This window comes from Stegostoma tigrinum, chromosome 8 (assembly GCF_030684315.1).
Source record: "Stegostoma tigrinum isolate sSteTig4 chromosome 8, sSteTig4.hap1, whole genome shotgun sequence".
NCBI lineage: Eukaryota > Metazoa > Chordata > Chondrichthyes > Orectolobiformes > Stegostomatidae > Stegostoma > Stegostoma tigrinum.
Window position 1 is genome coordinate 11,071,322 of NC_081361.1, and position 21,177 is coordinate 11,092,498.

At 39.8% G+C, this 21,177-nt stretch overlaps 1 protein-coding gene across 4 annotated transcripts in view; it reads left to right on the forward strand.

The window, feature by feature from the left end:
- klhl20 (kelch-like family member 20) overlaps positions 1 to 21,177 on the forward strand; it is a 75,752-nt gene that overhangs the window by 26,790 nt on the left and 27,785 nt on the right. For all 4 annotated transcript variants that reach the window (XM_048539281.2, XM_048539279.2, XM_048539278.2 and 1 more), the window contains exons 3-4: positions 12,349 to 12,507; positions 14,436 to 14,530. In XM_048539281.2, the coding sequence (XP_048395238.1) occupies positions 12,349 to 12,507; positions 14,436 to 14,530 (254 nt within the window). The remainder of the gene's footprint in view (positions 1 to 12,348; positions 12,508 to 14,435; positions 14,531 to 21,177) is intronic.

Sequence of the window (21,177 nt, forward strand, 5' to 3'; positions counted from 1 at the left end):
TCTGTTGTCTATAATTACTTATTCATGATGCAACAAATGTAGATGTTATGTATTTAATGTTAGAATATTGAACTTGGCCAGTTTGTTGTTTTCAGACTAAATTGTTTTCAGAAAAGAAAATTGTTATTCCTAGGAAATAACTTGAATGTTACAGAAGTAACATGAGTTTCATATTGTGTTTATTGATTTATTCAGCAATCTGTATTGGTAATGAAAATATTGGGGAGGCAGTGGCTTTCTTGGAATTCAGTGGAGATGTAGGTTCAGAACTCAAATTGCATATGGTGGAATTTAAACAAAATGAATAAATTTGGATTTAAGAATTGGCAATGGTGACCATGAAACTTTATTGGTTGTTGTAAAAATTCATTACCTTGTCTGTGTCTGCCAATACCAACATACTAGGGTTACCGTTAATTAAACAGTAGACTACACAAGCCATTTAAACACAATGGCTATAGGAGCAGATTCGAAGCTGGAATATCTGTGGTAAGTCACATCTTGACTCTTCAAAGCCTGTCCACTCCTGAGAATGCTCAAGTCAGAAATGAGTGAAACTCAACAACACAAAAAGCTCTATGCTGTCCATTAGCCCAATTGATTGACATCCCATGCACCCACCACCTTGAAATTCACTCCTTTCACCATGCTGGAAAGTGACAGCATTGAGTACTATCTACTAGATTCACTGCAGTAACACAATAATGCTCCCTCGACTCTACTTTGCAAACTCGTATATCACCTAGGAGTACAAAAACAAATATGCGAGAACACCTCCATCTGTAGGGTGTCCTCCAACCCACATGCCATCCCTTACTGTTGCTGGGTCAAAATCACAGAAATCTATTCTTCCCAATGGTGTTTGTGTATGCCTATAATTTGTGAAAGGCTTTTTAGCAAGAACAGTCAGCTTGTTCCTGATTAATTTCTTTCAAGGGAAGAATCTGTTTTCTTCATTGCTGCTAAATAGGGCAAGTATTTTACTTGTAAATCTTAATGAATGGTCCTGCTAGGTTTCTGTTGAATGTTACTCCACCATCCTGGTTTTGCTGACCGGGACCGCAGAAGTGGGAAGATCTAGTTGTGACTCTTGTTTTTTGTGATGCTGCCTGCTAGTGCCCCAAACTGCCATTGTTTTCTTCATGCATGTTTCCATGATACACTTTTAATGACATGATTGTGAGGATATAGATTTGTGTCTTTGATTTACTCTTGAATTTCTAGTCTTGGATGCTTTTTTGTCATTTTACGTCAGTCATGAATAAAGTCATGTGATTTTCTGAATCGGGAAATGAAATTCAAGTTTATGACCCTCTCTGGCTTCAAACAGTTAAGAAAGAACGTCGAACATAAAATATGGAATGTAATCTAGCTTTCTTGATTTGAATAATGTCAGTGAAATCTCAGAAACTAAAATGGAGACAGGTTCAAGGGAGCGAGTGATCAAAATCATTCAAATTCAATGAACACCTGTTATAGGATGCAAGGCATAGAAATATTAACGCTCATTAGAAATTGCAAGGCACCATATGAACCTGAATAATTTTTGTTTCCGTGCTGTTGATTTAATTTGGGGAAAGTGGTCGAACCTGTTGAGCTTGCACTTCAGAACAAGTGTCAGCGAAATAATTAGCATTATTTGTTTTTGGTCAAAAATACTGTTCCATTGTCTTATGTTAGGATCTATTCACAGCTTTCTCCACTTTCTTTCCAATCAAAACAACTGGAAACAAGGAAGTGGGTTAATACTTTTTCTTAAGTGAAGAATGGGTACATGAGAACAAGCTTCACATTTTTCCAACTTTCCCTGTTGCCGTGGTTGAGAGAAGAATACCAAGGGCAAAATGACCTTTTTTTAACTGTGCCCTTTGTGACTTCTTAATTCACTGTGGCATCAAAACTAGTCAAAATGATCTCACTAAAGGTGAATATAAATCCCCAGTATAACACTAACTGCTATTTGTGGTGACTGGACTGACAATGGGAAATGAATAAGTTGCTCTACCTTTTTACATTTTGTGCCTCACAGCTTTTCTTTTCAACGTGTTATTGATTTTAATATTTTAATTCTCATGAAAAGGTTACACCTACATATTAAATCTATCCTGTTAGTTTGAAAGTAGTGGTAGACCGCTATGTATTTCCAGCAATATCTTTTCTCAGTTGACCCCTTGAGTTGTTAAATGTAATTGATCATTATGTGGGGAATTGGATTGTTGTTTATAGATGGTACATTTCTGGAAAGGTCAAGTTTCACTTTAAGATTGGCTTAGACCCAGCGTTTAAGTATTTTGAGATGTGCTGTACATTCTTGTTAGGGATAAAATGTTGTCCGTGCTTCTATGTAGTACATACTTACATTTAGCAGGAGCCTTAAGGCAATTCCTTGAGCTAAGTATGAACAAGTTGCAGTGCTGCTGGTGTGATTTGTAAGTGCCAACTATTGCTTTGTTGAAAGCTATACATTTGTCATTCAACACTTAGTTGTTATTAAAGGAGAAAGTTTAGATCAATACCTTTATCTGCCTGGTCTTCATAGTCTTTAGCAATGATGCATTCTTAATGTACAACCTAGGAGACTATTCACTAAATAGCAATTTCAATGATCCCACTTTGTTTTATCTTGCTACTTCTGGGATTTATCACTGAGATTTATCAACACACGTGGTCTGTTTTACAGTAATACTCCAGGTCATACTTTGTTGACCATAGCATTTCTGTACCACAGTAGAAAGAAAACACGGAATCATGCTGTTTCTGTGGTTTCTTTGAAACAAATGTTGGTGAATTTTTTTTTAAACTTTGTGTGTTTTAACATTTGCTTGTTTGTTAATATTGAGACACTCCAATACCTGGGGCAGTTTTCTGTATAAAGTGGATTCACTTATTTTTCACTTGCTGGATCTAAAACAAATCCTATAACTTCTTCCAGTCTTTGACCTGTTGCAGATTCTTTAAATGCTTTTTGGAAACTCTCTAACACTGACATATTAGAACTTTGAAGATCAGATAAAGTTCCTGAAGTAGTTGTGAGATACCGTTTGAAAGTTATTTTTCATTCAAAACACAGTGCACGGAAATGATTGAAGCAGATGGTGTGGTTCTTCAGAAAGAAGCAACGCTTTACTAGCAATATGAGTGAGTTGGTGTTAATCAGAGCACGCCAGTACTTTGTTAAGAACAAAATTCCTTGTCAGTGAGCTTAAACAGTCAGTGCGGATGTTTTATTTGGTAATGTGAGCAAAGGGATACTTTATCCTTGCTTAGCATTTGCACACAGACACCGAGTAGGTGTTTTTGGTTGATGAGGACCTCTGCCTCTCCTTTAGGAATGTTGTGTCTGACCATAATGCCCTCAGTGCTGCCTTGGTCGAGACTGGCTAAATTATTCCAGAATAGAATCTGTCCAGTTCAGCCCCGCTATAGAAGCCATTCGTATCTCAGACCAATTCTAGAAAAGCTGATGAGGGTCGAGCTGTGGATGTGGTGTATATGGACTTCACTAAGGCATTTGATAAGGTTCCCCATGGTAGGCTCATTCAGAAGGTCAGGAGGAATGGGATACAGGGGAACTTAGCTGTCTGGATACAGAATTGGCTGGCCAACAGAAGGCAGCAAGTGGTAGTAGAAGGAAAATATTCTGCCTGGAAGTCAGTGGTGAGTGGTGTTCCACAGGGCTCTGTCCTTGGGCCTCTGCTGTTTGTAATTTTTATTAATGACTTGGACGAGGGGATTGAAGGATGGATCAGCAAGTTTGCAGACAACACAAAGGTTGGAGGTGTCGTTGACAGTATAGAGGGCTGTTGTAGGCTGCAGCGGGACATTGACAGGATGCAGAGATGGGCTGAGAGGTGGCAGATGGAGTTCAACCTGGATAAATGCGAGGTGATGCATTTTGGAAGGTCGAATTTGAAAGCTGGGTACAGGATTAAGGATAGCATTCTTGGCAGTGTGGAGGAACAGAGAGATCTTGGTGTGCAGATACATAGATCCCTTAAAATGGCCACCCAAGTGGACAGGGTTGTTAAAAAAGCATATGGTGTTTTGGCTTTCATTAGCAGGGGGATTGAGTTTAAGGGTCGTGAGATCTTGTTGCAGCTCTATAAAACTTTGGTTAGACCGCACTTGGAATACTGCATCCAGTTCTGGTTGCCCTATTATAGGAACGATGTGGATGCTTTGGAGAGGGTTCAGAGGAGGCTTACCAGGATGCTGTCTGGACTGGAGGGCTTATCTTATGAAGAGAGGTTGACTGAGCTCGGACTTTTATCATTGGAGAAAAGGAGGAGGAGAGGGGACCTAATTGAGGTATACAAGATAATGAGAGGCATAGATAGAATTGATAGCCAGAGACTATTTCCCAGGGCAGAAATGGCTAACACGAGGGGTCATAGTTTTAAGCTGGTTGGAGGAAAGTATAGATGGGATGTCAGAGGCGGGTTCTTTACACAGAGAGTTGGGAGAGCATGGAATGCGTTGCCAGCTGCTGTTGTGGAAGCAGGGTCATTTAAGAGACTACTGGACATGCATATGGTCACAGAAATTTGAGGGTGCATACATGAGGATCAATGGTCGGCACAACATGGTGGGCTGAAGGGCCTGTTCTGTGCTGTACTGTTCTATGTTCTATGTTCTATGTATCTCAGACCAATTCTTCATCTTTTTAAACAAATTTTTGTACTGCGTGAGTTTGAGTCTATTTTAACCTTTATTTAAATAATAATTTTATTGAAAGGAGACAGTTCCAATGAAAGGACTGCAAGCAGTAAGATTTACCTTGGCAAAAATAACTTACCTTGTAGTGCACTACCACTGAAGATTATTTTACCCAGCTTTCTTATGCCACTTTTTGGTGAACCTGTCCAATTAGTACCAATTAATACCCTCTTTTTTTTGTTGTAACTATGCATATTTTGCTTGTATATCATTTCATATGAATCTGTTTGCACTAATTTTTTGGACAGTACATTTTAGATCATCAGAGCTCATTTCATAAAAATAATTCACGCTCGTATTCTTTGGCTCATTACCTTCAATCTGACTCCTCAAATGACAGTCCCACTGTAAGTGGCAACAATTTCTCTTCGCTTATTGTATCAAAGCCCTTCATAATTCCAGACACTTATTAGTCACAATGCTGTAAGGAAAATGATCCAAACTTCCTATTTCTGTCCACACAAATGAAATTCTTTATCTATAATACCATTTTAGTAAACCTCCTCTGCTGCCTTCCCAAGACCTAGCAATTTCTCCTGAAGTGTAGTGCCCAAAATTGAACGTAATGCTCCAAATGAGACACAACCAGTGATTTATAAACTTTGGCGTAACCCCTTTACTTTCATAATTTGTCGTCATTAATAAGACCATGGATCCTCTCTGCCTTGTAATAGTGTTATTAATTTGTCTTGTCCTATTCAAGGACTTGTGTCTGCCAACATCAGCTTTCTCAATTCCCCTAACTTCTTTAAAATTGTGCCGTTTACTTCATTTTGCCCCTTCTCGTTCTTCCTTCCAAAGTATGACACTTCACAGTTTTCTCTGTTAAATTTCATTTGTCACAGAGTCGTAGAAGTTATTGCTCGAAGCAGGCATTTGATCCATTATGTCTGTGTTGCTGATGGAATCAGTTTAGTAATTTTGAGCATTTGGAACTTTCAGTCTGTAGCTTCATGGGTTATGGCAGCTCATGTACATATCCAAATACTTCTTAAATGTGAAGAGGAATTCTACCTTTACCACCCTTTCAGGTCGTGAGTCTCAAACCATTGAACTGTCTGAGTTAGACAAATTTTTGATTTAGAAGGTCATTTAGGGATATGGATTGGGTGAGGTTGCAACCTAAAAGTGAAGCTAAAGCCATGATTCTCTTGAAAGGTAGGGCACATTTTGAGCCCCAAATTAATGTACCTTGCTTCTAGTTTTATGTTCATCACCTTCTGGAAGGAAAGTATTCTTTCTCTTCAACTCCCTTAACCCTTCTACCAGCTAATTAATTTTATCCCTCCTGGTCATTAACATCACTTGCTAAGCTCCTTCCCAACCTGCAACTCTATCAAATAGAAGAATACAGGCAGCAAAGACATAGGGATACTATTCATGCAAGTTTCCTTCCAAGGCGCACACTGTCTTTACTTGGAATTGTATTGTTGCTGCATTACTGCCAGTGGGTCAAAATCCTGTTGAATTCCTTCTTGTAAGACATAAATGCAGTGTTCTAGGTGTGGCTTAACTGGTGTTTAGTACAGTCCTAACATAACCCCCCTGTTCTTGTATTCAGTAATTTTGCCAAGAAAGGATAGCATCGTGTGTGTTTTCTTAAACCACTATTTGTTTATCCCACTGTATAGGATTTATGAGCACATACTCTGCAATGTCCTTTTACCTCTACACATGTCACTAACCTATTCATCGTGCATTACCTTGCCTTTTATGCCCTCTCCAACTGCTTTCCCTTGCACTTCTTTGGATTTGCGACTTATTTGTCAATCTGGCCAGTACGTCTTCCTGTAGCATGCTACCTTTTTCATTACTGTCAACCATGTGGCCAATTTTTAAAAAAAAAATCATCTGCGAACTTCTTTTCCCAAATCTAACTCATTGACGTGCACTGTGAAAGCAAATGATCCGACATTGAGCCCTGAAGAATTGAATTGCGCACAGCTTTGCAATTGCACAAACAGCTGTCAACCTTTGCATTCTTCCACTGAGCCAATTTTAGATTTAAATTGCCATTTTCTCTGATCTCACATACGCTTTATCTTTTCTGACTCTTCATGTCTGCAGTCTCGCTGGTCGTCTGTATATCTGAAAGCTACACTACCCTTACTACTGAGGACCAAATCTGCTGGATTAATGGAAACTTCTGGCTATGTGTGCTCTTGTATTCTAGTCCTGTTGAAATGAAAGCTCACATTCCATTTGACTTCCTAACTGCCAACTGAACCTGCACATTAAGCTTAAGAAAATTTTGAATCAAGACTCCTAAGTTCCTTTGTACTTAAGATTATGGAAGCCTTTCCCAATTTAGAAAATAGCCTATGCCGTCTATTCCTATCAAAGTACATAACCCCACACTTCCCCACATTGTACTCCATATGCCAGTTCTTTGCCCACTCTCCTAGCCTGTCCAAGTCCTTCTGCAACCTACCTGTACCTCCACCCATCTTTATAAGTGTTCTGCCTTACTTTCTTTATTTTCTTCTGACTATTCTTTCACCTACTCTTGGAAAACTGTACAAAATCTTTTTGTATTAAGTGGAAGCTGATAATCCAGCACAAGCATGCTCATGTTGGTAGCAGTAGGTGCTGTGGCCCATTCTTCTGCAGTGAGATCAAAGGGAATATTGAGGATTACTGTCTTCACAGATGTGCAGAACCTATGAAAGTAAAGATTACTAGTACCAAAGATAGAACACAACTAGAAAGGAAGATTATGTGGAGGCAAAGTTGTGCAGGATATTCTAATACATTGGGAAAACCGAAGGGTCATTGTTTTGTAATTATCATAAATATATTATTTTATAATTATGTATATTAATTTAATATCTTCTGTTGTAAATTTAGATAATTGAAAATTTTGTGTGTTGAAAAGCAATATAGCAGTCTAAATAACAGAGAATCTATGTAAGTAATATCATAGAACATAGAATACCACAAGACAGGAACAGGCCCTTTGGCTCAACACAGCAAATGGATCAAATGTAGACTTGGTGGTCCTGCTACATCCAATCATAGATGGTGGTGGATAATTAAATAACCCACTGGAGAAGGAGGCTCCACAAATATCCCAATCCTCATTGATGGAAAAGTGTAACACATCAATGCAAAAGAATTTGAGCTATAGGAAGGTGCTGAATAGGTTGGGGCTATTTTCCTTGAAGTGTTGGAGGTTGAGGGGTGTCCTTTATAGGGCTTTGTAAAATCATGAGGGGGCGTGGATAGGATGAATAGCCAAGGTATTTTTTCCAGGATAGGGGGAGCCCCGATCTAGAGGGCATAGATTTAAGGTGAGAGGGGAAAGATATAAAAGGGACTAAGGGACAGCTTTTTTTACACACAGAGTGATGCGTGTATGGAAGGAGCTGTCAGAGGAAGTGGTGGAGGTTAGTACAATTACAACATTGAAAAGGCAGGTGGATGGGTACATGAATAGGAAGAGTTTATAGGTATACGGGCCAAATACTGGCAACAGGACTAGATTTATTTAGGATATCAAGTCGGCATGAATGAATAGGATTGAAGGACCTATATCCATGCTCTATATCTCTACGATTGTATGACATCTGTGCCATTCATTATGCCAGTCTAAACTAATCCCATGAGTCTGCATGTAGTCTATAACCATCTATTCCCTGCCTGTTCATTTGTCTGTCAAAACCCCTCTTAAACTCTGCTAATGTATCTACATATGATTCAGTTGATTAGAAAAACTTTTTAAAAATTGAAAACTGTCTGGGGTTATTTGTTTCTGGCTGCAGGTTAGGGATTATCAACTACAGATTACACTTATTTGGATGTTTTCGAATAAGTTGGAATGTTTAATCGTGTAGATTCTATTTATGTAAGCTAATTCTTTAAATTGGATGCTTACAGTTAAAATGTGATATGGCAGATTGAAAGACAGCTGTCTAAATAGATGAGAAGATAATTCAATCCACCTTAAATTTTCAGCTTTTATTATTTCTGATTAAAATGCAAATATACAAATCCATTTCTCAACAATATGAATTGGGAATACAATAGGGATTTCTCTTTGTACTAGCTACTAAAGGTCCATCTGCTGATTTTAAACAAATGAATATGCATCTCCCCAGGGATCCTTGTAAATATACTTACTGAAGACAACTCTAAAAGAGGAAAAGAAACACTGATTTATTTGAGATTTATGTTAGTAGGTATACAGGACATGTTGTATTAGATTATCTTGTACCTTAATTTCTCAGTAGGACAGAGTATGGAAAAGGTCAAGAATCTAACTTCTGGCACAGCAGATGAGGAGACAACTATGAAAAGGGGGAGCAGGCAATGGAGGACTGAGGGTGTTGAGCTTAAATGCCTGCAGTGTATGAAACAAGGTAAATGAGCTTGAAATGAAGATTGAAATTAGTGGATATGGTGTTTTGGGTATCAGAAATGTGGCGGCAATGGGATCACAAGTGGGAACTAAATATTCAAGATCATACATTCTAATGAAAGGACAAGAAGATGGGCAGATGGGATGAGTTTGCCTTGTGGTTAAGAAAATAAATTAAGTTGATGGCAAGATAGAGTTGTTAAACATAGAATCAGTATGATTAGAGTTGAGGAACTGCCAAAGGGAGAAAAGCCTCAATAGGAGTTATGTACAGGCCTTCTAGCAGTAACCAAGGTGTGGGGAAGAAAATAAATCAGGAGATGAAAAAGGCATGTAAAACAGGCACTTTTACAATAATCACAGGGGACTTCAATCTGGTCAGACTGCATTTGATACATTGTGAGCAGTTTTGAACTCCATATCTAAGGAAGGACATGCTGGCTTTGGAGGGGATCCAGAGGTGGTTTACAAGAATGATTCCAAGCATGAAGTGCTTGTCATATGAGGAGTGGTTGAGGAATCTGGTCTATACTTGATGGAGTTCAGAAGGATGAGGTTGGATTTGATTGAAGCTCACTTACTGAGAGGCTCGGGTAGAGTGGACATAGAGAAGATGATGGCATTGGTTTGAGAGACAAAAGTATGAAGGAATAGCTTCAGAGTGAAGGGGCAACCTTTTGGAGCTGAGAGGAGGAGGAATTTCTTTAGCCAGATGGTAGTTAATCTGCCAGTCTCATTGCTGCAAAAAGGCTGTGGAAGCCGATCATTGTGTATTCAAGACAGGTTCTTGATTGGTAAGGGGAGCATGGATTAAAGGGAGAAGGCAGAAGGAATAGCCTTGAGAAATGTATCAGACCAAATGATCAAATAGTGGAGCAGTCTTGATGGGCCAAATGACCAAAATATTTTATGGACTTAACGAATATTTTTGTCATGGAGATCAGTGTTCCCAGATGTGCCACAGTTGCTAAATCTCCTCTTGCTTTGAAATGTAAAGATGAAAGTTTTCCTAAATTAACTTGCAAGCGGTTTTACTTCTGTGTGAATTTGCTGATTGTGTTTTCTCTTTAGCACACATCCCTACTAAACCATCAATAGCAGGATCTTAAGTTATATCTGGCCTACCTACTTTCAGCCTTTGCCAGAGCCCTCTGTTACTTCATTTTTATTCGTCTCATAATATCCCTCTTGATTTGAATTCCCACACGCATGCTCAACCAGAATTTTATCCTTGTACAAGCCTATAGTGAATATTGAAAGATTGTTTAACTTTAGGATAAATCCCAATTAAGCATATTTCTGTCGTCGTCTGGTATCCATCAATGTACTTCTTTGATTACACGTTAACATTTGACAATTTGGGCAGCTAAAATAATTTCTGTTGGGAAATGTGCACCTGGACATGTCAATTCCAAATGATAAATGACTGCAGCTTTAAATTCTTAGGAATTTGCAGTGTGGAAGAAAGTTGTGTCCAGGTCCTGAATTTGAGCAAAATAAATAGTTAAGAAATGCATTTTCGTTGGTTAGGTGTGCAATGATACAGTCACAATACAAACTTGCTCACAAGGTAGTTTACAATCATTACAATTTATTTAGATGTTTGACAGCATCATCATTTGTGTGTAATTTCAAGGTGTTTTGATTTTGAGTGAACCTGTATGTGGCATGCCAGTGTTGCTACTTGTGTTACAGAGATGGGATGTAGGGCCCTCATGTTGAAATCTAATTTATGCTGTTTGGAAGGTGCGATGGTGTGATGGAGAGCGTTGGGAGAACCAACCAAACCCAACCCAACTGTGTCTCTGCAAGAGAAGATGGGAAGTAAAGCTGGTGTGTCAATTTAAGTTTTGCTTAATGAATATGTCAGATGACTTAATGAGGCAAGACAGAGAATGGCCTGTGTCAAAATCAAAACCTAATTCCCAAAACCAGTCCAACCTGTCTCTGCCTCCCTAACCGGTTCTTCCTCTCACCCATCCCTTCCTCCCACCCCAAGCCGCACCCCCATCTACCTACTAACCTCATCCCACCTCCTTGACCTGTCCGTCTTCCCTGGACTGACCTATCCCCTCCCTACCTCCCCACCTATACTCTCTCCACCTATCTTCTTTACCCTCCATCTTCGGTCCGCCTCCCCCTTGCTCCCTATTTATTCCAGTTCCCTCTCCCCATCCCCCTCTCTGATGAAGGGTCTAGGCCCGAAACGTCAGCTTTTGTGCTCCTGAGATGCTGCTTGGCCTGCTGTGTTCATCCAGCCTCACATTTTATTATCTTGGAATTCTCCAGCATCTGCAGTTCCCATTATCTCTCTCTCCCAATGGATGCATCTGTGATTTTGTTATTCATAGTCCACAGGAGAAGTTTTCCCGTAATTTTTTTTTGGAAGATGGCTAGGGAAATAAATTGTACACTGTTGTTTCACTGATCAGGGCTCTACAGAGCTATTCAATCTGATTGGTCCCCAAGGCACTATTTGTTCTGTATTGAGTTAGCTGTTTTTACCATTTTTTCCAATGAAGGTTTGACTTTGGAATCAAATAGCTCAACTGAAGTATTGAATATCCTCCTTTTGATGTGAAGCTCCTAGCTGTGTAATGAGCTTTTTATCTGTAGGTATATAGGTTGTATTCTCAATTTAGCTGGAGTAAAATGAGGTCTCCACTTACAGAAAGACTAACTTGCTTGTCCTTCCCCTATTCTCCTCCCTACCTCCTACTTCCCACCTCCAAAATGAAATCAAAATTCTTGTTTATACTTTGATAGAATGCACTCAAGTCCTGTGTTTTCCAGTCTATCCATTTGCTGTGTTTGAAATTAAGAGACTGCATGTTTTCAGAGTGTGCAGTCCTTCCAACAACATGACTGCTAAATTCCTTCCGGTATGTGGCATCAGATTATTTGGAATATGTTGTGAATGTTACATCCAGTAGCCTGAGTAACGAGTGATTATTTTGCTGAAAGAAATCCAGCATTGACAGAAATAACAAAGTGTGAAGCTGGATGAACACAGCAGGCCAAGCAACATCTTAGGAGCACAAAAGCTGATGTTTTGGGCCTAGACCCTTCGTCAGAAAAGGGGGATGGGGAGAGGATTAAGATGCTGCTTGGCCTGCTGCGTTCATCCAGCTCCACACTTTTGTTATCTCGGATTCTCCAACATCTGCAGTTCCCATTATCTCAGCATTGACAGAAACTTTTCTTTTTGAGGCAGAGTTCTGTATATCAATGCTTTGATAAAACCCACCATTATTTATCTTTATTTTTGCTTTCAGGTGATGGAGAGTGAAGAGTTCATGTTGTTGCCAGCCAATCAACTTATTGATATAATTTCCAGTGATGAGTTGAACGTGCGGAGTGAGGAGCAGGTTTTCAATGCAGTCATGGCGTGGGTCAAATATAGCATTCAAGAGCGACGCCCGCAGCTTCCCCAGGTAGGCATTCTTTGGGTGAAAATCTGAATCCTTGGCCTTCTTTTACTTGAGTTTCAAAAACAAGAATTCCTCATTCTAAATGAAACATAGAACCATGTTGCATACTGTCTGACTTGTTTACTTCTGAGCTTTAATTAGAATCTTGCTACTAATCCTCTGTCTTGGACCAGCCATGTATTGGAGTTACTTGCAACTAGAATGTGAGCATGAATTTGAACTGGCCTATGTTAAGCAGTGTGAAAGCTTAAATATTTAAGAAAGCAGTTTCAGGCAAGAAAAAAACACTTGCCTTCACACAATGCTTGTCACGATCTTAACAGGTCCCTATATGTATTGTGAAATAATTTGATGAATAACATCATCGGCCATAGAGACAACTAGTATATTAAATTCAGGAAAATTTCACATCTGTTAGTGGAGCTACAGTGTGTGCTCTGAGGAAGAGCCACCGGACTTGAAACATTACCTGTGCTTTCTTTCCAAAGATGTTGCCAGACTTGCTGAGTTTTCCCAGTAATTTCTGTTTCATTATTGATTTGCATGACAGTTGTTCACTTTTTTCCCCCAGTAGTGTATCTTTGAATCAAGTGCTATTTTCTGCTTGAGAGTAGAGACAGTTCTCTAGTAGAGAATCTTGTGGGTTTTTTTTAAAAGTAGATGCTTGACTACTAGGCTAATGATAATGCAGTAACATTTGTAACTAACCATTAAGATGTGCAAATTAAGTTAGAATAACTTGATCTCTGATTTTCTTATTTGGATTGTTCATATGCCTGGCCTCCATTTGGTCATTGTAGCATTGGCAGCTTGGGCATAATGTGGCGAAGAGCCTCCTTTGTGCTGTAGGTTTTGATTGAAGCCTTAGGAATTGAATCTTGGGAAATTAGAGTGAACTTGCAACTTGTGTTACCATGTACCTTCGCCTAATTTATTGACCGATCATCTTGCACCTTCAATATGCCCTAAATTTGCTTCTTTTAGTGACTAAACTGAACTGCTTGAGCCTCCTCCTCTGCTGCCAGCAAGAGATAATTGGGCATGTTGCACAGGTGATTTTTGTTTTTAATCCTAGTTGGGCAAATATGTAATTGGGAATGCTAAACTCTGATCATCCTGTATATATGTAATTGTGGATACTTTCAAAATCTTAAACTGGTTGAGATGTTGCTATTTTAACGCTTTCATTTATGGGTTAACACAGTTCTGCATGCTTCCTGTTACTGTTACAGTTACCTACATTGTGGGTTTATTTCCCCTGTCAAGCTTTCAGAAAGAGATTTTACATGGATGTCAAAAATTTTTTTGGTTTAAATTCTAGGATGCAGTCTCAGTGTCACATTAGTAGACACCAAAACGTCGAGTGGACTTTCCCTTAGTCTGGGGTGCAGTGTCGTGTAGCACCAGCTAAAGACGTAATGACACCTTTTCAAAAAGTAGAAGACTAAAATCGTACTGACAGAAGTTTAGATCAATTGATTTGTTTGATGTATGTTTGATGACTTGTTTGTTTATTGTATTTTCAGTTAAGATAGTAACGGGGAGTCATGAGATATTTTCTGCAGTCCTTACCTGGCCTGGCCTACATGGGACTCCAGACCCACAGCAATGTGGTTGACTCTGAACTGCCCACTGGGCAATTAGGGATGGGCAAGAATGCTGGCCTAGCCAGTGATGCCTTCATCCCATGAATGAAAAGAAAGAAGTTGGGTGTCATGTCCCTGCTTGACACCCTCTCAGTGTGACCATCGTTTATATTGGAAACTCAGCATTGAGAGCTACAAATAAGAACACGGCTGTAAAACTCTGCATGTTGAGCATTTGTTATGTAATGCTGAAGGGTAAATCGGTTCTTAAAGTAAGCTATCATCAATATATTTATTTGGGTCAGTAGTTCCCAATATAATATTGATTTGCTTTCCTCACATTAGGTATTACAACATGTTCGCCTGCCACTGCTCAGTCCCAAGTTCCTGGTGGGTACAGTTGGTTCTGACCCTCTCATCAAGAGTGATGAGGAGTGCAGGTATGATTCTTTTTGTTAATGCTCACCTGCATGTAACCCTTAATGCAGCATGATTTTACAGATACTGCTCATATCTGGTAATTTTTAAACAGCTTCAGATACATTTAGACATCCACATTGCAAGTCTTCACTTCAGCATGTACAATTTATTTTTGTTTTTAAATTCCAAGTTGGCAAATGAAGATTTGCTGAAAGACTCAATGTATTTTGTTGTTTAGCTTGTTCCTTAAAAATCTCAGATATACAGCTTGTCTGCAAGCAGCAAATGTTGAGTTACTGTTTCAGCAGCTGTTTCCCAGAATGGTGTAAAGGTCAGAAGTGTGGTGAAATTGATTGTGTGGTTGCTGATGGCTGACAGCAGAATTGACAGAAACAGAGTGCCACTCTACTGAGATTTGGCTGTGACCTGTTGACTCTGCAAGATAAGTTTTGAAGTACAGGTTCACATGGGGATGCTATAGACTAGTGGTTTTCCTGCTCGGCTGTGAATCCAGAGAAGGAAGCAGTGTTCTGGGGACCATGGTTTGAGTTCACAAGGTAGATGGTGGAGACTAAATTCAATAAAAATCTGAACGTAAAGGATGACTCTGAAACCACCGTCAATTGTCAGGAAAGTCTCATCTGATTTACAAAGATTCCTTCAGGAAAGGAACTGCTGTCCTTAACCAGTCTAGCCTACATGTGATTCCAGATTGAAAGTCATAGAACATAGAACAGTACAGCACAGTACAGGCTCTTTGGCCCCCGATGTTGTGCTGAACTTTTACCCTAAACCTAGGTCTATCTAACTCCACCCATATCTTAAACTATCATCCATATGTCTAACTAATAGCTCCTTAAATGCCCCTAATGAGGCTGACTCCACTACCCTCTCTGGCAATGTATTCCACACCCCTACCACTCTCTGACTAAAGAACCTACCTCTGTCTCCCCTATATTTACCTCCACTCACTTTAAAACTATGCCCCCCTCGTAATAGCTACATCCACTCGAGGGGAAAAAAGTCTCTGCCTGTCTACTCTATCTATACCTCTGATCATTTTGTACACCTCTATCGAGTCACCTCTCATTCTTTTTTGTTCTAAAGAGAAAAGCCCTAGCTCTCTCAACCTTTCCTTGTAAGGCCTTCCCTCCATTCCAGGCAATATCCTGATAAATCTCCAGTGCACCTTTTCCAACACTTTCACATCTTTCCTGTAATGAGGCGACCAGAACTGGACACAACGCTCCAGATGTGGCCGAATCAGGCCTTTGTATAGCTGGAGCATAACTTCACGGCTCTTGAACTCATCCCTCTTTTAATGAAAACTAACACACCATACGCCTTCTTAACAACTCTATCCACCTGGGTGGCAGCTTTCAGGGAACTGTGGACATGAACCTCAAGTTCCCTCTGCTCCTCCACACTGCCAAGAATCTTTCCGTTAACCCTGTATTTTGTTTTCAAGTTTGTCCTTCCAAAATGAATCACCTCACACTTTTCAGGGTTAAACTCCATCTGCCACTTGTCAGCCCAGCTCTGCGTCCTATCAATGTCTCTTTGTAACCTAGAACAGCCCTCCCCACTACCTTCAACTCAATTCACCTTTGTGTTGTCCACGAACTTACTAATCCACCCTTTCACTCCTTCATCCAAATCATTTACAAAAATCACAATTAGAGGACCCAGGACAGATCCTTATGGTACACCACTTGTAACTGAGCACCAAGTTGAATATTTTCCATCCACTACCACGCTTTGTCTTCTAAGGGTCAGCCCATTCTGAATCCAATCTGCCACATTTCTCCCTATCCCGTGCCTTCTTGCCTTCCGAATGAGCCTATTATCTAACATTATCTAACACCTTAGTTAAATCCATGTATACCACATCCATGGCTATACCTTCATCCATGTGTTTGGTCACCTCTTCAAAGAATTCAATCAGATTTGTGAGGCATGATCTACTCCTCACAGATCCATGTTGACTACCACGAATCGAACTGTGCCTATCCAAGTGACCACAAATCCTAATTTGGTTGACTTTTAACTGCTCTCTGGGCAGTTAGGGAATGGGCAGTGAATGCTAGCCTGATCAGTGATGCCTGCATCCTGTGAATGAACTGGGGGGGGAGTAAAAAATAATTTTGGGCTTCCATTTCCCCTTCCTGCTTTCTACGTTTCAAACAGCTGAATTAGAAGTGTCGAGGAAGGAGAGAGGAAATTATAGGCTTAATCATTATCATGCTGTGATCTTCATGTACCTCTTGTGAACAGCAATTTGAGCCCTGCCTGTCCTCATGCAAATGAACCTGAAAAGGCCTTTATTTTACTGGAGAGGCTATGCAGTTCTCATGTAATGCATTCTACCGGAATGAATATTATAAATGTCTCGCTCAGTGAAGGTTAGGGTACAACAGGACAAACTAATGTTACATAGTAGTTAAAATAACCACTTCTTACAAGCACAGTGGTATTAAGAACATTGCTAAACTGAAAGAATGATTTCGCTCATGCACATTGCTACTGCTTGTCAGTACTTAACACCTTGTCCAATGGGGAGCACTGTACATCAGTGAAATTTAAAACTGATCCTGACTGACAGCTAATGATTGTAAATTCAAAACCTCCTAAAATGGTAGTTTTTTGATGTTAGATTTTCAAAACCTTTATCCATGTTTCCTGGTTTTTGAGTAGTTTACTGCCTAAATAATATCTAAGGTAAAGTTTAATTATTTATAAGTAATCTCTGGCCAATTCATTCTGATAACCTAATAATAGCTTTCCCTTCAATAGTATGATATGTTTGTCAGGCAATTGCAGTAGCAACCTTGGCATTGCTGATAATGTCCAGAACTAGTATGAGCCTTGGAGAACGTGGATGTTTTATGCAAAAAGATAGAGACTATTCTTTTATTTTTATTATTGAAAGGAAGATATGTGTCTCTGTAATGGACATGATTAGATTGTTAGTGCATTTCAATGATTTTTTTTTCTGTTGACTTGGTTGTAGGAGAAAAATAATCCAGCTTCACTTTTTGCAAGTGTACGTGTTCAAAATTGATTTCATACCAGCTGAGTTTTATTATTTTCATTGGCTTGCAGCTGAAAGCTACTCTTGTGCATATTTGACTTGTAGCCTTTGTATGCGAAAAGTTTGTTAGCTTTTTATTATCCGAAAGCAGGTGGTTTCCTCGTTTCTAATACTAGATTCATTGCAATAAATTACTGTCTACTGACTTTGCTTTAGTATAGTTATGCAGTTAATTTGGTTTTCTTGAATTTTTTTTGTCGTGGAAGTGTTTAATTGTCAGCCTTACATCTTCCAAGGGTATATATCACAGTGCTGCCATGCAATTTTATAAGGAGCAATTTAGAAATGTCTATCAACACAAATGAAGTGAATACCATTATTTTGTTCATCACGACTAAAACTACTAACTTCAAAGCTAAATTTTCATTTAAATATCCTGAAAGTTGACTAAGCTAGGATATAAAGAACGTGTGTCACATGTTATTAATTGTTAAATATAATGAATTAAGCACATTTCAGGTTATTAGAATTTCAGTTTACTGAAATATGACTTCTTGTTTTAAAATTACTTTTGGGATGAACACAGCCCATCTTGGCTATACTGCACCCTCGACTTGAACCGTTGCCAGCCTTGTATCTCTTCATACATCCTTTCGTTAAGTGACATGGCCTTTTTTCTATCATTGTTTCACTTCAACCTTTGTTTGAAGCTCATGTTTGTGAATAGATTATAGACTTCAGCTAAGGGCCAGTATCAGTTTTAAATCCTACTTCTCTCTACATTTCTGGAAATATTCTTCAATCCACCTTTTTAATCCAAATTTCATTTTATTTGCTCAATTTATTTTCACTTCCTTTTGCACTCACCACCACCCAACAAACCAACAAAGTATATCATCCAGTCCCATCTGTTCTTAGAAATTTTCTGTCCTCCTCTCTCATGAAATCATTCTTCTGTTAATATTACTGTATCAATTGTGCTATGGGCATTGTATTATAAGTTGTGTGTAAATGCTTCAGACATAATTTTCAATTTAGAATAGAATGAATAGAATTCCTACAGTATGGAAACAGGCCATTCGGCCCTGGGGATGTCCCTTCTGCAATATGTAGAAAATCAGGGAAACTTCCAGTATCTGTGGTGACTACGCATGCAGGAAGTGTGTTCAGCTGCAACTCCTGATTATCTGCATGGAATACCTAGAGGTGTGGATGAACTTAGTAGGGAGCATTTATGAGGCTGAGAATGTCCTGGACAGCATATTTAGTGAGTTGGGCACCTCTCAACCTTTTTCTCTCTAATGAAAATAGCCTCAAGTCCCTCAGCCTTTCCTCGTAAGACCTTCCCTCCATACCAGGCAACATCCTGGTAAATCTCCTCTGCACCTTTCCAATCCTTCCACATGCTTCCTATAATGCAATGACCAGAACTGTATGCAATACTCCAAGTATGGTCGCACCAGAGTTTTGTACAGCTGCAACCTGACCTCATGGCTCTGAGACTCAGTCTCTCTACCAATAAAACCTAACACACTGTACGCCTTCTTAACAACCCTATCAACCTGGGTGGCAACTTTCAGTGATCTATGCGCATGGACACTGAGATCTTGCTTGTCCACACTCCCAAGAATATTATCATAAGCCCAGTACTTTGTATTCCTGTTCCTCCTTCCAAAGAGAATCACCTTTCACTTTTCAGCATTAAACTCCATTTGCCACCTCACAGCCCAGCTCTGCAGCTTATCTATGTCCCTCTGTAACCTGCAACATCCTTCCACACTATCCACAACTCCACCGACTTTAGTGTCATACGCAAATTTACTAACCCATCCTTCTATGCCGTCGTCCAGGTCATTTATAAAAATGACAAACAGCAATGGCCCCAAAACAGATCCTTGCGGTCCACCACTAGTAACTGAACTCCAGTATGAACATTTCCCATCAACCACCACCCTCTGTCTTCTTCCAACTAGCCAATTTCTGATCCAAATCGCTAAATCACCCTCAATCCCATGCCTCCATATTTTCTGCAATAGCCTACCGTGGGGAACCTTATCAAACGCTTTACTGAAATCCATATACATCACATCAACCGCTTTGCCCTCATCCACCTGTTTGGTCGCCTTCTTAAAGAACTCAATAAGGTTTGTGAGGCATGACCTACCCTTCACAAAACCAAGCTGACTATCCCTAATCAAATTATTCCTTTCTAGATGATTATAAATCCTATCTCTTATAATCCTCTCCAACACTTCACCCACGTCTGAAGTAAGGCTCACTGGTCTACACTGGCCCACTGTGAGGGGACTGACAGTCAAGAGACATGGGTGTTTCTGTGGCTGCAGGTGAGACTCCAGGATGATGTATTGCCTCCCTGGTGCCAGGGTCAAGGATGTCTCTGAGTGGGCACAGGATATTCTGAAGGGAAATGGCAAGCAGCCAGAGGTTGTGTCCATATTGGTACCAATGACATTGGCAGAAAGAGAGATGAGGCCCTGCAGAGGTAGTTTAGGGAGTTAGATAGGAAGTTGAAATCTCAGAATTACTTTCTGTGCCATGTGCCAGTGAGTTTAGGAGTAGGAAGATCGAATAGTTGATCACCTACCTAAAGCGCTAGTGCAGAGGGAGGGCTTCAAGTATGTGAATTTTTGGGCTGTGTTCCGGCACTGGTGGGATCTGTAGAAAAAGGATGGTTGCTCCTAAACTAGAGGGGCACCAACATCTTGGCAGGGAGGTTTGCTAGTGGCAGTTGGTCGATTTAAATTACAGTGGCAGGGGAGCAGAAAGCAGAGCAGTGGGTCAGCAAATAAAATGACCAAAGAGAAATCAGAGTCTAAGGTAAGTAACACTAACGGGAAGAACCGACAGGGCGGGGTTTCTGAACACTGCAGGACTTGCTGTCTGAAGTGTATTTGTTTTTATGACAGGTAAGGCAGATAAATTTACTGTTTAGATTATTACATATAACTGTGATGTTGTAGCTATTAAGACTTGGTTGAGAACTGGACAAGACTGGCAGCTTAACGTTCTGGAATTTTGATATTTTAGGCAAGAGAGAGATGGATGTGAAAGAGATGGAAGAGTTGAGTTACCAATTAGGGAGAATATCTCGGTTATGCTGAGGGAAGACATCTTGAAGGACTCATCCAGCAAGGCCAAATGGGTAGAGCTCAGGAATAGGAAGAGTGCAATCATTTTGATATGATTGCGCTACAGGCCTCCCAAAAGCCACTGGTTGATAGAAAAACAGATATGTGGACAGATCATGACAAAATATCTAAAACAATAGGGTTGTTGTGGTGTGAGATTTTAACTTGCTCTATATTGACTGGGACGCGCTTAGTGCCAGGGGCTTTGATGGGGTGGAATTTGTTAGATGTGTCCAGGATTGTTTTTCTAAAAAAGCAATATGCAAATAGTCCAACTAGGGAAGGGGCCATACCAGATCTGAGAATGAGCCCAGCCAGGTGATTGAAGTTTCAGTGGGGGAGCATTTCAGGAACAATGACCATAATTCTGTAATTTTTAACCTGCCTATGAACAAGGATAAGTGTAGCCCTCAGGTGTAAGTCATAAATTGGGAGAAAGTCAACTACAAAAATATTAGGCAGGAACTGGGGAAGGTAGATTGGGAGT